We start from the raw sequence: 17068 nt of genomic DNA, 5'->3' as shown, positions 1-17068 counted from the left end.
CCTTTGTTTTCCTTAAACACACACACACACACACACACACACACACACACACACACACACACACACACACACACACACACACACACACACACACACACACACACACACAGATGAATGACAGATTCTGTTTTAGCTCAAAAGCTTCTTACATGTGGCGAGTTTCTCCCGTGGGAGGATTTAAAATGTGCTCTGAATTATTCTGCAGATCATCGGTAATCCTTAGTGTTTCCTTGACTGTAGTGGCGTAAAAGTCCCCGTGTTGGACGCAGATGTTTGTAACCTTCACCGAAAAGCTGATATTTAAAAATGTAAAAAATTTCTAAGTTGCTAAAATGTTACTAGTTTTTAGTATCACCTGATACTATTCTGGACTGTAAATACAGTCTATATTACACACAAGTGAACTTATTTTAAGATAAAAAGCATTAGCTTTTTGGAAAATCTGCGATCTTGTAGCCGCTCTGCGCTTTTACGCACAGTTTCCGCGGCGCACAGAAATACAGAAATGATCTGTCTGACTTTGCAAGGCCATTGAAACACAGGGGAAACGAGCTTAGAGGGACATTAATTGGTGGCTTCCGGTCGAGACGCAGTAAATGCAGGAAAGCGAGGCTCATGGATCAACCTGAAATATCAATCACATGCACATGAGCCGAGCACTTGAATGACACGCTTGCAGTGTGTGCGTGTTCTCACACAGACACTGAGAATTTATTCACTAACCCACAATGAAAACGGATTTATGCATTTTAGAATAGTCAAAAAAATAAACCCTTTTATAAATAAACTTTACCTTTTACAACACATTTGATTTTAAGATTGTGATATACTTTTTCTAATGAATGAGAGACTTTTTCTAATGAATGTAGTTTAGACTAAACTAGAAAGTAGTCTCCTTCTGAACTAAATAAATCACAATCTTTCTTATAGTGCCCGATATATATGTGTTTGTGCTTGGTTTACTTCATGTTTGCAAAATTACACCAACCTGCTTGAAATCTGCAGCTTCGGTTGTGGTGAAGCAGGGTCGCCACCTTGTGGTCAAAGTAGACACTGCAACCTGAGTGAAATAAGACTGGATGATGGCTGGACTGTGGTAACACAAACAAACGTGATGAAAACGACAAGATGAACACCGAATTTGTATGAGAAAGTGATGAATTAAACATCACACACTCATTTAGGGAAGGAGGATATTTTTAGGACACACAAATATTGTTAAGTATAACTGTTCAAATAAACAAATGCCAATGACATGTTTTAAGTAATTTTTTTTACAAGTTATAAGTTATTTATAACTTATCTGGAATCAAATGTGGTCATAAATACTGAATTAATGAAAAATAAAAAATCTTTGATTTGGAAGAAAAATAACGTGTCACCATTCATCAGACATTATGTTGTTTTTGTGTGCCTATGTGAACTGTATGTTTGTATATAAATGAGTGTTTTGTATCATGGTATTTTTACTTTAATACTTTAGTGTTTAGTGTGCGTGCATATGTTTGTATTGGTATAATACGGTGGCGTATTAAGACGGAATTTATTTAGACAGAGCGGAACTGACATTAACAGGACATTTACGCCCTCGGACAGTAATTACAGGCGGACCAGTTGGTGACAGTAGAACAAGTCCTTGCCCTTACGCCTCTTTGCAGTAGATTTGACCACAGTACGCTTATAAATTGCTACTTAATTACACGGTTATCATCACATCAACATGTCTCTTGCGGCAGAAGCTTTCGTGTCGCAGATGGCAGGTAATATGTTAACTTGTGTTTCTGTTTATTTTTGCTATCATTAGCTTGTTAGCTAACGCCTGCAACGTAGCAGTATCTTAACATCCGGCAATTTTATATTATTACCAACGGTTATTTAACGCAGTGTATTTGACCTTACCTGTAACCGTGGCCTTTTCGTCTACGTCTTCTTGTGTCAGGGAGGCTTCACTGTCACCAGCGACATGTCCTGGACAGGCACATAGACTTTAGAGAACATTTTACCAATACAACACTAATAAAGTTGGTTATCAGAAAAATAGAAAAAATCCAAATATACGAAATGAGAGCCAATAAAATCTCGCACGGTTCCGGATCGTTCCAGTCAATGAAAGTCGTGTGTGGAGTTAAAAAACGCGACTTATTTAACGAACAGCTACTAAAATAATTTAAGGAGAGATCAAAGATGGCGAATCACGTCTTGCTCGGCGTCTTTCTTGTCTTGAGCGCAGACCGGTGCAATGTGCTCCGTGCTGCCACTAGTGGCCACAGATTGTACTGCACCTACGAGATTATTATTTTACATTATTTTTTTACACTTTTGTGTGTCATTAAATTAGATTAGCGGAATTAATTATATTTAAATTCAATTCAATTTTGATTCATTGCACTTCTCAGCTGCAGAGCCATGGCCTGAAAATGCAACTTTGTACCAACCACTGAAGGGTAAGTCCGAGCTGGACAGTCTGATTAATCACCTGGTTTTCAGTGTAGTTGCTCACATCAGTTTGGTCTGTCTTTACAGAAGATCAGATTTTGCTGTCAGACTGTGCATCGTCTCTCGCTGTTCAGGTGAAGTCATGTGTGCTTTCAGAATGACTCTGATGGTTGGAGGTCACGCCATCTGGTTGTTTTGGATTTGTTGTTGTGCTGCAGAAACAATTCAGAGCTGATCAGAAGCCTGTGATAACTGAAGCGGTTAACGTAAAGTTCTTGTCCCATGTGCAGGCGTACCTCAGGATGTGCGGTTTACCGGTGCAGGTTGTTTGCAGAGCTAATGCTGAATACATGTCACCTTCTGGTGAGCGTCGCACTATAAATACGATAACTGTATGAGAGGCATGTCACATTTTTCATATTATTTTGTTGGAAGTGATTGAAATAATCTTTTCTTGCTTGTCTCATTGTAGGGAAGATTCCCTTTATTCATGTTGGGAACCAGGTAGTGTCAGAACTTGGGCCGATTGTGCAGTTCACCAAAGCAAAGGTGACTTAACACACGTTACTGCCCATTTAAAAATTGTCTAATGTCTTGTGAGTGTGTTTTTGTTTGCTAGACATTTTATTTATTTAAGATGATTGTGTTTTTGGGCTAAAGGGCCACTCACTGAGTGATGGCTTAGATGATGTTCAAAGAGCTGAAATGAAAGCTTACATGGAGCTGGTCAACAACATGCTGCTTACTGCTGAGGTTCGTACACAAGCAAATAACACCTACATTAAATAATATGAGAACTAGTGTAAGTAATACATCACCATTCATGTTTCCTCTTCTCTCTACAGTTGTATATCCAGTGGTGCGATGAAGCTACAGCTGCAGAGGTGTGAATACATGTCTTCAGTTTAAAAACTCCTCAGTGATTGATCTTTGCTTTCTAATCATTTGAATGTGTTCCTTTAGATCTCACGTCCCAGATACAGCAGTCCTTACTCGTGGCCTCTCAGCAGAATCCTATCCTATCAGAAGCAGTGGGAAGTTCGCAGGAAGATTAACGCTATCGGCTGGGGAGGAAAAACCTTGGAGCAGGTTGAAAACCACCAACCAGATTGTCTCATGCAACAAGTTCTACAGTATCAACATGATTCTAAATGTTGTCACCTCTCAAAAATATGATTTCAGATTTTTGTCTTTGTGTTCCAGGTTTATGAAGACGTGAGTCAGTGCTGCCAGGCGCTCTCCCAGAGACTAGGAACACAACCGTATTTCTTCAATAAGCAGTATGTATTCTGTCTGTGCTGGTCTTTAGTTAGGATCACATTGCTATTTAAACCAGAGAAAAATGATTAGTGGAGGCAATCAGCACAATGTTGAATTTTCCACCAGTAACAATGCTGTTTGTGTTTGTGTGCCTTTGTGTAGGCCTACGGAGTTGGATGCTTTGGTGTTCGGTCACCTCTTCACTATACTGACAACCAGACTGACAAACAGTGAGCTGGCAGAGAGGATCAAGAGCTACAGCAACCTGCTGTCTTTCTGCAGACGCATCGAACAGACCTACTTTGAAGATAAGAGCTCCTGAAGGACTGACTGTGCCATCGTCTTGTACATTCTGTCTTTCCGTCTCTCATTCCCTCTCTGTATCACTGCAGGAAGCCTGGTTCTGCCTTTCTCCCCTCTCTTTCTGCTTGTACATTGTTGCGTGCTCATATCTGCTGCTTTACAAAAGGCAAATGTTAAACTGAACATCAGGTATTCCGGAAAGGGTTTTTTTGTTTATACCGATCTGGGTAGTGTCAAAGTAGCTCAAAATCCAATAAATGATTATTTTTTTGTTTAACATTATCTATATTCCACAAACTTAAACCATTTACTATAAAACCCATTTTCCACTATTAAAGGCATTCAGTACTAAGGATGATAATGTAAATTTATTCTCTAAATACCCAAGCTACTGTCTGACTGAAGGACACCAGGAGGCTTAAGTTCAACATTTCTCCTAAACCGTAATTTTTTCTTTTTTTCTTTTCGTAAATTTTTCATTTCTGTTATTGTATTTACAAATAACCACAGATTCTGTAGTTTAGGGTGTGGATTTCACAGCAAAATGTAACATTCAAAAGATATATAAAAATACAAAAATATGCACCAAAAATACCATGTTATTTGTTCCTGGATGTGACTGTGTGAACTGTGCCTACAGTTCAATTCAACACAGTTTTGTTTTATTAAAAAGTTTGTTTTGTCTACATTTCTGATGTGGTTAAATGTGTTAATATTAAAAATGTGGTTCTTTTCAAGGCCACAGCAGTAAATATATTGACCAGATTCTACACTCACTGGATCACTAGAACTGGATTGACTGTAAATGTACAGGTGAACCTAATAAAGTGTCAGTAACAATTTAAAACAACAGGTAAAATGTGGGGAAAAAAGAGACTATCTTCACTTCCTGATGGAACTCTATTTGAGGATCTTCATTAGATGTCTCACTCCATTTCTGCCTCCTGGCCTCAGACGAGCGCAGTGGTCACATCTGATCGCCTCCTAACGCCCTCGGGTTCAGAAGTTTCCACGTCTGTCTCTCTGGTTTCCTGTGAGGTCACGGTTTGACCTTTGAACTTGTGAGCTGTGACATCATGAGTGATGACCTGCAGACTCGCAGGGGTCATGAGACAGACAGGCAGACAAGATAAATAAACAGAAAGTACATCTCCTTAGTGAAGATGTGGAGTGGATGTCTAGTTGACCTGAGGTCAACAAGGACCATGTGACCATGTGCTGACGTCAACAGAGCCAGGGTCAATGCTAGAAACAGACACATGATAACTGAAACAAGTGGTATAGAAAACCCCTGTTAATGCAAATAGGAAGATAAAAGCCAAATTTAAGAAGATTTTACAATGCAAAACTTCAAGACCTGTTTGAGGACCAGTCGGATCCGATGAGCAGAAATTCTCTGACCTGCTCATGTTCCACCATACACCTAAACACATTCATTGGAACAATCGAGAGTCAGCAGCTCGTATTTGCATACTGGATGCAAACTGGAATGACTGAAGCGCAGATTAACCAGCGTCAGGTCCACGTGTTGTAATGGAAGCCCTGCTCCAGGAGGGGGCAGTATGAGGCCAGTAAAGGATCACGACGTCAGCTGGTGATGGCGCTGTTGGTAAATAGTTACAAAACCGAAACAAATACAATAATGCATTTACATGGAAATAAAACATAACGCTTAATATATTAGCTTTTTCTTTCAACACTAGCAGGTTACAGTTGAGATGTCCTAAATGCAGGAAAGGCAGGAAGGCTTTTGTTTGCAACCACCTCTGACCATCTCAGATGCTGTCCTACTTATCAGGATTCCTGTTCATGATGCAACAAAATCATTATCCTATGATATTTCCTATGAAACTGACACGGCGGCAGGTGTTTCAACAAGTAATGACGACCAGGCGTAAATCTGGATGTGTCATTTTTTGCTCGGTGGGGAACTGACAGCCTTGGAAAAGAGCTGTAGACGGGCACCAAGCTGTTAGAGGTTACAAAGGAATTCAGAGCCTGGACTCCACTCCACTGTTGAACACATTGACAACAAATGGAAAACATTCAACACCATTGTTCTCCTCCCCAGGATCAGTCCACGGAGCGAGATCACACCCTGAGCAGCATGTGCAGAGTCTGGGAGGTCTCTCGTGCAGTGTCTGATATCAAAGATCATGTGTCCACCATCAGGAGGACTTTTAACAATGATGCTGAGCAGAGCCAAGAGGAGGAAACCAACTGCAAATTCATTTCTGCCACAAACATGCAAAACATTAGAAAAAATGACTCTAAAATAAGTCCTGATGTTAAAAGAATAAATACTGTGGAAGTCGAAAGCAGCTCAGAAAGTGACCAACATCCTGATTCTGTGAGGACGAACTGGCTGAAAGCATCATAAAGTGCAGGTCTAATGGTGTTATGTGGTTCGTATTGAGTGAGTGGGTGTTAACGTGTGTGTTCACCAGTGTTAGTGTGTGTTTGTATGTGTGTTGACAGATTAGACAATATGACCAGAGGCTGATAATTACACAGCTTGATTATCAGTGACTCACGATATAATCTGGACTTCCAGAGAGGAAACGCTGGGTCCTCTCTCTGGTGAGTGTGGGTGCGGAGGTTTAGGTGCATGTGTTCTGCACGTCTTCATCTGAACGGACCCGCGCCTCAGCTGCTTCGACCCGTTGGTGTAACCAGGATCAGCCTGACGTCCCTCTGTGGGTGTGTGTGAACTGGACAGATGTGCTTTAACGTGACTAAATGTGTGGACGCTGGGAGCTGCTCGCGTTAGGAACCGAGGCCGCTGCTTCCAGTGTCTGCACACGTCCCTTAAACCCTGCGAACGCGTGTTGTGGCGCTGGTTGCGGCCTGAGAAAACAGCCTGGTGATTTAATTAGGAAAGCAGCGATGCTATCGGTGGTTCGCTGTGCATTAAGGGGAATATGTGATCCAGAGGTTTCGGAGCTTTGCATGTACAGAGCAATAAAATGGCTCCATATCTGACAGTCCATCTGGTCTAAGTGCCATAACATGGAGGCTCTGCTGAAAGCCGCACTCCAACCTCTGAGTGAGGAGCTGGTGTTTACACAGAAGACGTGAGGTCTGAGCAGTTAACAGGTCAAAGATGTGTGAAAACATTCTGATGCTTGAATTAGCTTGAATTAACTGACTGCAGTGAAACCTCCACTAAGAACAGATCCGATGCTTTCAAACTTTAAGCGGTGTCTCTGTCGTGTGGGAAGACGAGCGCACGCACTTGTGTTTTTCTTTTTGAGGCGATGTAGATTTAAGTGGAATAACGAGATTAGCAGCGTGTCGATAATCCCCTCCTCTCCTCACAGTCCATCCTCTGCACTTCACGATTTAACTCACTCTCTCAGCTTCATTTTCGTGTCCCACCTAAATAAAGATGATGCTCAGCCTCATCCTTCGCTTTTTACTTTTATGCTGATGAACTTGTGACTTTATGTTGAAAATCAGTCTGATGTGTCTCAGGAAATGTTGCTGTTCACTTTAATAGGCTTAAACAATGGAAGGTCTCAGACTCTTAGTGTGAGCTTTATATGTTTACTGCTTAAACAAATCATGTAAAGGTAAAGTAATTCCTCTCAGAGCTCATGAATGTGTTAAGCCGGGGTTCCACCTCGTCGAGTCACACACAGGAAGAAATGTGAGCGTTTAGACTTCTTTAAACATAAAGAGTCAAACTGGTCCAGGCTGCATGTGGCGTCTCTCATTTATTATTTAAAAAATGCGTGTGTACAAATAAGTGAGACACGCTAACAAAGCCAAAAGTATTGGAATGGAGCCCAGAGTTGGTTTTGGACTTCTTCCATTAGCGCTAAAAGGCTTCTTTCCAAAATACTTACAAAATCCACTTTGGAAGTCGGTTATCTGATGATTCTCTGCCAGTTTGTTTGAGTTTTTAAACTCTAATTCCTGTTTTGTAATTCAGCCAGTAACTACACTGATGATTTATGATGAGTTTTGTGGTCAAGAAAGCAATTATGTTCCCTGTTTCCAAGAAGAATGGTGGTGTCATTCAGAGCATTGACTATGGCCCATTTACGTCTGTCTCTGCAGCGTTTACAGCTCAATCAGAGGCCGAGCTCCGGAGCGAGCGGGGAAAATGAGACGCAATTCTGGCAGAAGTACGAGTGGATGGAGCAGCTCATCGACCGACAGACTGAAACGCTGGATCCCTGCTGGAGCAGGAAACCAAATACACGGGAAACACAAGAAGTGGGAATCTGTGTGGAAGCAAAGACAAAGGAGCCGACGAAGGACCCAACCACTACAACTAAGAAACCAGGGCAGGTGATAAGACACTAACGCGTTGACCGGACGAGTCCTCAGAGCGCCGCTGGACTCACATTTCCTTCAACAGCTGCTCATTCAGACCAGCTCCACCACCGTCCTCCTGAACGCTGCCGTCGCTGCTTTGGAGCAGACGCCTTTCATGCTGGAGCTGACAATGAGGCGCCGCAGACAGCGCTGTGCTTTTAAAGCATCCGTTCTGGTGGGAACCGCTGTTGTTATGTTGGGTGAAAAACAGCCGGTAAAGACTAACTACATGCGTGAGCCGCTGTGCTTGAGACTCGATTTTAATATTAAACAGCAGCAGATGGCTCTTTTTTGGGGAAGAAGAAAAACGCCTTGATATCTGCCTCAGTGTCGAGTGTTGACGCGTGTGTGCGAAGTCTAACAGGAAGAATGTGAAGGAGAGGAGGAAAATGCGATGGGTGCCAATAATAGGAACAAAAACTGCGGCGCGTTCCCACAGAGCGCGGTTCCACTGACGGCCTCACACACAGACCCAGGTTTCAGTCAGAGGCGTGTGTGACAGGACGCGTGGTCAGAGGAGCTCGACCCTGTGGCTCCACTCGTCACAGTCTGACCTCCACCCGCTCCTGCAATCAGAGCCGTGCAGTGGGTTCAGGGTGGTGGGCGGCTCGACAAAGCCCAGGGCTGCGACACATGAGCTGCTTCTCCCAGGGTTGTTTGGGTTGGAGGACTTGTTGATTAGTTAATGTTGTTTAGCTGTAATCTGAGGTGTGTTTCATTTCCTGAAGCTGTCACTCTTTCTGCCATGACCTCACCCTGTGTGTGTGTGTGTGTGTGTGTGTGTGTGTGTGTGTGTGTGTGTGTGTGTGTGTGTGTGTGTGTGTGTGTGTGTGTGTGTGTGTGTGTGGGACCGAGCCTTAGTGGCCTCAGATCCAAGCACCATGTAATCGCACATACACACACACGTGCCTTGAAATTTAATGATCATGTGAAACATGTGTGTGCAGACTAAACACGGAGCTCTGCTGCTATTTTTACTGATTAGAGGTGGTTCATAATTACACCTATTAACACCACACACACACACCCACACACACACACACACACGCGCGCTGGTCTTTGGGCACCTCGGGATCTGTCTGCAGACTCCAGAACGCGCTCTTTGTCTGATAAGGCTGCTGCGGTTTCTTCCAAAGGTGAGTTTGTTCTGATTTTCTCAGCTGAATGTATTTGTTGTGTGTTCAAATATCTGATTTCCTTTTGCTTTGTCTGCTCAGCTCTCTGCTCCTCATTCATTCAGTCTCTCTGCTTTTAAGAAACGTGCCTGCACATAAATGTTCATTTCCCACTCTGGGTTTTTCTCGTGTTCCAGAGGAAATTAATGCGGCTCCTTTTGTGCGTTTGTGCTGTGAGTGTTGGTCTTTGTTGCTCCGGCCCGGCTGCATTCACCACAGCTGGAGCTGCAGCACACAACTGTGTGTGTGACAAACACATGTTTGCTGGAAGTCAAAGCGTATGTGGACGAGTCGCGTTCGTACGCTGTCGCCTGCTTTTTGGTGTGAGGAGCTTTTCACACAGAAACACAGTGAAGGTGGGCCATACTGGAGAAGTCAGGTCCAGTGTGGTTCAGTGAGGTCCGGTCAGTTCCAGTCAGGTCCAGTGAGGTCCAGTCAGGTCCAGTCAGGTCCAGCTTGGTGCAGTCAGTCTGTCCAAATGGACCTGTCATAAGCTCTGACGTTTACCCCCAGAAATCCCCAAACAAGCAAGGCAGGTAACCAGAACCAGAACAGTCCGACTGTGAGTGTGAACGTTGCTCTGACTGGTAGATGAGGTCCAGCTGCGCAGGCAGGTGACGCTCAGGTTACTGCGAAAAAGGAACGGGCCTGGTCCCAAACAACTGACAACACCCTGGTTCAAAGCCTCACACACAGAGGGGGCAGCGCTGTAGTAAAACCCACTGATGCTGATTACCTCCATCCTCTTAATGATGCTAATGTCATTATTTGTATGGAGGATTAATGAGCGCTATTTATAGCTCATTAATCCATAATGAGTAGGACTGTGGATTAATTTGTTAATCGCACATCAAAACACACAGGGGCCCTGGCAGCTCAGGCAGATTGGACACTTGTGGCTCAGCAGATTGGGCCGTGGCCGCTCCAGCAGATCGGGCCGTGGCCGCTCCAGCAGATCGGGTCGTGGCCGCTCCAGCAGATCGGGTCCTTTTGGCTCCAGCAGATCAGGCCGTGGCCGCTCCAGCAGATCGGGCCGTGGCCGCTCCAGCAGATTGGGTCCTTTTGGCTCCAGCAGATCGGGCCACGGCTCAATCTACTGGAGCGGCCACGGCCCGATCTGCTGGAGCGGCCGCAGTCGTGGCTCCAGTAGATCCCTCAGGGCGTGCGTTCGGGTCCAGGAACCTCACTCCCCTCTGCTTTCTCTCCCCCTTTCCTTCCTCCTGCATGTGCTCAGCCTCCAGCCCAGAACCTCTGGACCCTAGTTGTCGCCTCTGCTGTAGGCGGCCGCTCACGCGTTTGTTTGCTAAGTGCTTGGCGCCGCTCCTTCCCTTTGTGTAACTGTGCTGAGGTCGCTCAGGTTTAATGGTGTTTATTTCCATCTCCTGCCGTTACCTGGTTTGTGTGATCACCTGCAATTATGAACGACCAAGAATGCAGTGAATGCTGTTGACGGGTTGCAGGTTTATGGGCTCTGCAGCTCCTCTTAATGCGTGAGCTTTGGTCTGTGGGGTCACAGAGGGTCTGACACGCAGCCTCCATAGAAACAGAGCTCAGGATGTACAGTATGTGCTGTGATCTACACACACCAGAGGCTTAAACAAAAGCAAAGCTGAAATGTTTTTCTCCGCTCGTCGTATTTTATGAATCCCTCCTGTACGGATGATGAAAAACAGAGAGCAGGTTTTACGGCTCGGGCAGCACTTTGTGATAATCCCATTCCTTTGGAAGAGGAAAGCTGATTTTTTTTGGTAAAAATATTAGCACTGGTTTAAACCTATCACAATCAATTTTACGTTGCTTTCTGGGAAACGCTGCTTATCCTGCGTTACTACAGGAGAGAACGGGTGACGTGTGAGGGGAAGTCGCACAGAGAGAGACACAGAGGGATCTCCGTCCTCTTCCAGAGAATCTTCCTGTTCCTAAAAACAAGCTTAGACCCCCCCCCCCCCCCAGCGGAAATGAAGGCAGATGATCCTGCTCCGCTTCAAACACACACTCTCCTTAGATTAAAACACACACACACACACACACACACACACACACACACACACACACACACACACACACACACACACACACACTCCAGATGCTGTTGTTGCCTGGGGTGAAGCCAATCACAGGACCCCCCACGGCTCCTCTGCTCCCTGGACTCACTGTCTTCTACCTGCCGGCGCCTTCTGACCCTTTCACAGCGATGAAGGCGCACCTCGTGCTGCAAAACCAGCTCTGGAGGAGGAACATGACAACAGCTGACGGATGCGAGACGCTCATGACGTGAGCGGCTCTGTGCAGATGTTGAGCGTTGGGTGTTGGCCACGTTCACCCTGCTGGTTTGGGGTGACTTGTTGGGGCTGATGGGAGCATTAATCTCCTGCAGGGTCTGCTGTGATTAGTCATACCAGCAGCGTTCAGGCGCTGGGGTGACCATTTGTCACCCCTGCTTGTGCTGCATTTATGGTAAACAGATGTGAGTGGGAGGTGGAGGAGCTGGCTGTTACTGGGGCCATGAAGACGTCTGCTCTGCTCCAACTAAATCTGCAGCAAGTCGGCCGTACTTTGGCTGAATGCTAACGTCCATGGAGCAGGTAGCATGTTGCTTTACTGAGAGCTGGAGACGGGACTGGACAGATTCCATCCAAAGCACTGAGGCCGCAGTGTCTTTGTTGAGCCGTCCACCACGTGTTTGACCCTTTGACGTCCAGAAAGGCCGACGCGCTCGCGTGACTGCGACCTCTGACCTCCCACGCCTCCGTCTGGACGCACCGCGCTCTGACAGCGCCGGTCCGGCTCTGGTCGTGAGGACGCACTGGTGCTGTTTGTGACGAGGCTCTGGGGTTGTTGTGCTGCTATTTATGAAACACAGATGTTGTGAGGAGGTGGGAAGGATCGTGCATTCTTACTGGAACAGTGCGGACTTCTTTTGAACTACGCACATCTGGAACCTCTCAGAAGTTTCGTTTTCATATTAAACACTCTCCATTCTAAGACAAACACGTGATTTTTCCTTTTGTTTGCTGAAAACCCGCCTCTTGTCGACTAAAACTGAAATCAAACTGAAATCAAAAGGTCAACTGAACCGACACCTATTGAGAAGCTGCCAGTACAAACGTTTCCAGCTTCGCTTCCACCAGCGGGTCTTCATGCAAAGCCTCCATACAGTAACAAGCATTAGCAGAGGGGAGAGAGAGAATAGAGATAGAGGTGAGGATTTGTGTAAATGGGGAGGGAGGGAGAGAAAGAGGATTTGTAGCATGTTGAAGTTAGGCTTTAAAGCCGCCTCACTCCTCTCAGGCTGATTCGGATGGGAGCTGAACATAATGGGGTCTCAGCGCCGGGTATCAGAGGATCGGGAGCGGAGGAGTCGTTCACACAGACTGTGTGGAATGCGTCAGCCTGTAATTTAGTAGTTTTGGTGAACGGCTGTAATTCTTCCATGTTTGTGAGCTACAGCAGGAAACGCCATCCGCTGATGTTTGTGGCCCTGGAGCCCAGAAAGTGAGCGCTGCTGCAGCTTGTGCCAGAGGAACCCATAGGAAAATGTGAGTGAGGGAAAACAATAGTGTTCTTACAACAGGAAAAGGTGTAAAACAGGTGTAACTAATAATATTAATGTTGGCGAGGAGCCTCTACAGCAACTGGGGCAACGCTCATGTTGTTAGTCCTAAGTTATTAGTCTGCAGGATGTCTCACCAGAACCATGGACAGATGCTAGAACATCCATTTATTAGATAAAGTCTGGCTCTCGCTTGTTTCCAGTTTCATTTCTTTCAACTCAGCTGATCCACTGAAGCGAGTTTCTGACTTTGTTCACGAAGTTCAGTGTAGAGAAACTGCAAACGAGGGGAAAGAGCCATGTGGAGGCAGAGAGGGAGGGTCAGACAAGAGGGAGAATTAATAGCACAAAGTCACCGAAGGACGAGCGACAGAGAGAGAGAGAGAGAGAGAGAAAGGATACGAGATAAGCTTTTATGCACACAGCAGTTTCACCCCGACTTGTGTTTTAGGGGCATTTAAAAAAAAGTCACTTTCACAGTAATTTTATTTAATCACCAGATGATTCTAGGGCCGGATCATATCTGGGTAATTCACTTCTAATTTTACACTAATACAATATCAAACAAAGTTTCAGCCATAATATCCACATTTTATAATTAATCAACATTATGATGAACTCGGCGGCGTCTGAGGAGCCGCTCTGAGCCGTTGTTTCTCTTCTTATTCCTCCTCCAGTTCTTTCCTCTCGTCTCGGCTCCAGCCTGTGACGTCTCGCTGACGCGCTGGCTCCAGGCAGCAGCTCGGCTCTGATCAAAGGCTGCTGCGTTTCTCACCTACGGTTCGGTGAAATGAATGGCGCTCCTGGTTTCATGAATCACTGGTGTCGACTCAGCAGAGTGACGTGAGATGGACGAAGCTGCGCCCGCGACTCGTGCTCTTCAGCAGCTGTGAGCTGAGGATGCGCCTGCTGTGGAGGGTCACGACTTCCTCCCATTCAAACAGTAGCCGCCACTAACACAAATACATGGACAAAGCTCTGTGAAAGCTATGCGACCTCTGACTTCCTGTTGCGCTGATGGAAACTTCTGACCAGCTCACAGCTGGACATCAGTCAACTTCAGCTCTACGGACGAACGTGCACCGAAAGCTGACGTTGTTCATCGAGTTTTAAATGTTTTTCTATGGGAAACAAGACAAACATCACATGTCTGAGTCTAAGAAAAGCAACGGTTAGGAGCATGAAACGTAACCATGCTCACACACACGCACGCACGCACGCACGCACGCACACACACACACACACACACACACACACACACACACACACACACACACACACACACACACACACACACTTTTTACCAAAAAGATAGTACTAATTACACAGGCTTTAATAATAAAATATATAAAAATGGTAACAATGTTGTTGTGTTGGGAACAAACCTGATTTCATCCTATTTTGTAGAAGCAGTGCGTTTTGAATGCATAGGTGTCAGAGTTCCATTTGTTGGTGCGTGTTTGTGTGATTCGCTGCAGCTGCAGCGAGCTTGAAACACTGCTTATTTGCATGTTTCACACTCTTATCTCTTTCTTCTGCTCTGTGTGCATTTGTTGATTTGCGAGCAGACGCCTCAATAAATATTTTTCTGCTCTTTGCAAACAGGGAGCTTCCACTCGCCGCGTCTGGTGTTTGTCTTCGTCGCTGCTAATGGTTCCTCTGAACTGCGGCTGCCGGTGACGCGTTTCTGTGTGTTTGTCAGGAGGCAACAGGGCAGTGGAGCAGAGTGGGGCTCTATGATGAAACTAGGTGGCAATTTGAGGCCTCCAATCACTGAAGCAGAGTGAGAAAAGGAGGGAAAAGGGGAAAAGGAGAGGGCGAGAAGGCGGAAATAGGTGAGAGGAGAGGTAGCGAGAAAGGTGGAAAAATGAGAGCGCAAGAAAGAAGGAATGAGGCCGAGAAGAAAGGTGGAAAAAGACGAGAGGAGGAAGACAACTGATGGATTCCTCAGACGGAGGAGAGAGAGGACATGAAAGCATGGCCTCAGTCTGTTTACTCTGAAACAACAGCGTGTGTGTGTGTGCGTGTGTGTGTCTGATTGCCCTGTTGCATCTCTTGCGAGCGTTCTGTGTGCGTCTGCGTCTGTCAGTCAGTGTAATTACTCGCGTTCCCCTCCACACAACAGGCGTAGCTGCAGGTTTTGCCAAGTTGACATTCGAGAGCTCGCGATAAACAACTCAGTCAGATGTGTTTGTCTCGCGCACGCTTGGAGGGAGGGCATCGAAATCCCAAACAAACAGCACAAAAGACAAGCGACGCCAGCGAGGAGGAAGAGCAGGAAACGGCACGCGGGAGCAGGAGAGTCTGGGCGCTAGTTAGCAGCGTTTGGCAAGGAGTGAGGAGAGGTTGCATCAGGAGAGAGGGAGGGGCGAGCGAGGGAGATCACCTACGGAAACATCAAAACAGTTTAACCTTGATGCCGTCCGTATCACAGCCGCGTGAGGCCGCGTCAAAGGGAATCACACACTGTCATAACCTTGAAAATCAAACCATTTACATTTTCTGCCTTTGAACACGTTCAGCAGACGCTGGAGTCGCGCCGGCAGCACAATGCGGTTCTTAGAAAGGCCAACGTGCACGTTCCTGCTCCTGTGGACAAATTTTTAAAGGGAGAATGAAAAAAGAATGGAAAAGAGCAGGAAGCAGAGGCGCAGGTAGGCGTCACAAACAGCAGGACCAGTAGGTGTTAGCATAGACCAGATATATATATATATATATATATGTATATATATATGTTTGTGTGTTTATAAATCTAAAATAGCACACAACTGTGGATGCATTTCAAACCGCTGCTTTTCAAAGCAGAAGACAGGAGGGAATAGCAACCGTGAGCGTGCGCCGCATGTTTATTTCTCCCTTTCTGCCCGAGGCGCTTTAAACTGAACACATTTTCTGTTGCACCGCGAGTTCATTTGAATTCAGTCATTTGACAAGATAAAGTCTTCCTCCGTGGCTGCGTGTGCTTATTTATTTCAGCGCGCGCTGGTTCTGGCATCCTGATGCTCCGCGTCCTCCATTGTGTGTCTGTGTGTGTGTCTGTGTGTGTCTGTGGAGCGCCGCTGCTGGGACCAAAGGCTGGACGCGTGTGCACGTAGGACGGTCGCAGGCCCAGTGTCAGTGTGTGTGTGTGTGTGTGTGTGTGTGTGTGTGTGTGTGTGTCTGTTACTGTGTCTGTGTCTGTGTCTGTGTCAGTGCAGCAGACGTTCACAGGCTGCCGTGTGTGACAGGACGTGGACCTTCGTGGACGTGGCCTCCTTCTCTTCGCCGCAGGCGTCCTGGCTGCTCGTTGCCTGCGTCTGCGCTCACCTGGACGTTCTGCTGTCATCACTGCTCCGCGTGTGAACCCACACAGACGCGTGGGCACCCGCGGGTCAGAGCGGGTCGTTACAGTACGTACAGTCCTCTCCATTGTCTCCAGTTTGACGTGAATGAGGAGCGACTGCGTTTAAAGCATTAACATTTTCAAACCCCGAATCGCTAATCAGGATGTTGTTGGGGAGGAGAGGCATTCGGCGGAACGCTGCATTATTTAGCAGGATCCTCAAAGAAACACGCACGCACGCACGCACGCACGCACGCACGCACGCACGCACGCACGCACGCACGCACGCACGCACGCACGCACGCACGCACGCACGCGCTCCAATGTGTGTTTTCACAGTTTTTCACTGATGATCGTCGAGCGGCGCACGCTTAATCACACGCTCTCCCCCGACGAGGAAACGCGGCGCTGCCGCGCGCTCACATCCAGCGAGCGCACACGCAGAGACGCCGTCAGGCTCGGCTCAACGCCGATCCGGGCTTTGATTCGGCCACAGAGCGGTGGGAGTGATGAAAGACAGGTGCAATAAGAGACAGACAGGTGGGAGAGACGGGGAGGCAGGAGGACAGGGGCAGGCGGAGAGCCAGGTTGGGAGGAATTTGTAGCTTGTTATTTGTGGATTTAATCGGCTGTTGAATATAAATGGTGTCTCCCTCAGCACCTCCTCACGCCTCGCACCCGCGCAGCCTTTCTTTT

At 46.4% G+C, this 17068-nt stretch overlaps 1 protein-coding gene and 1 long non-coding RNA gene across 2 annotated transcripts; one reads left to right on the top strand and one right to left on the bottom strand.

Annotated features, from left to right (window-relative positions):
* Positions 1-15: 15 nt before the first annotated feature.
* On the bottom strand, positions 16-2211 carry LOC129603051 (uncharacterized). The gene is made up of 2 exons (XR_008692607.1): positions 1900-2211; positions 16-1060 (listed from the first exon to the last, which is right to left on the bottom strand). It is a non-coding gene; the product is annotated as an uncharacterized LOC129603051 (long non-coding RNA).
* Positions 1589-4687, top strand: mtx2 (metaxin 2). The gene is made up of 10 exons (XM_029175561.3): positions 1589-1760; positions 2397-2444; positions 2524-2570; positions 2727-2799; positions 2909-2985; positions 3097-3189; positions 3282-3320; positions 3400-3525; positions 3640-3716; positions 3859-4687. Exons 1-10 carry the CDS (start codon positions 1721-1723, stop codon positions 4016-4018), a joined length of 780 nt encoding a protein of 259 aa, XP_029031394.1. The 5' UTR covers positions 1589-1720; the 3' UTR covers positions 4019-4687.
* The last annotated feature ends 12381 nt before the right edge of the window (positions 4688-17068 follow it).

Source organism: Betta splendens, chromosome 15, assembly GCF_900634795.4.
Source record: "Betta splendens chromosome 15, fBetSpl5.4, whole genome shotgun sequence".
NCBI classification, from domain to species: domain Eukaryota; kingdom Metazoa; phylum Chordata; class Actinopteri; order Anabantiformes; family Osphronemidae; genus Betta; species Betta splendens.
The sequence above is the reverse complement of the archived record's forward strand: the minus strand, read 5'-3'. Positions and strand labels throughout refer to the sequence as shown.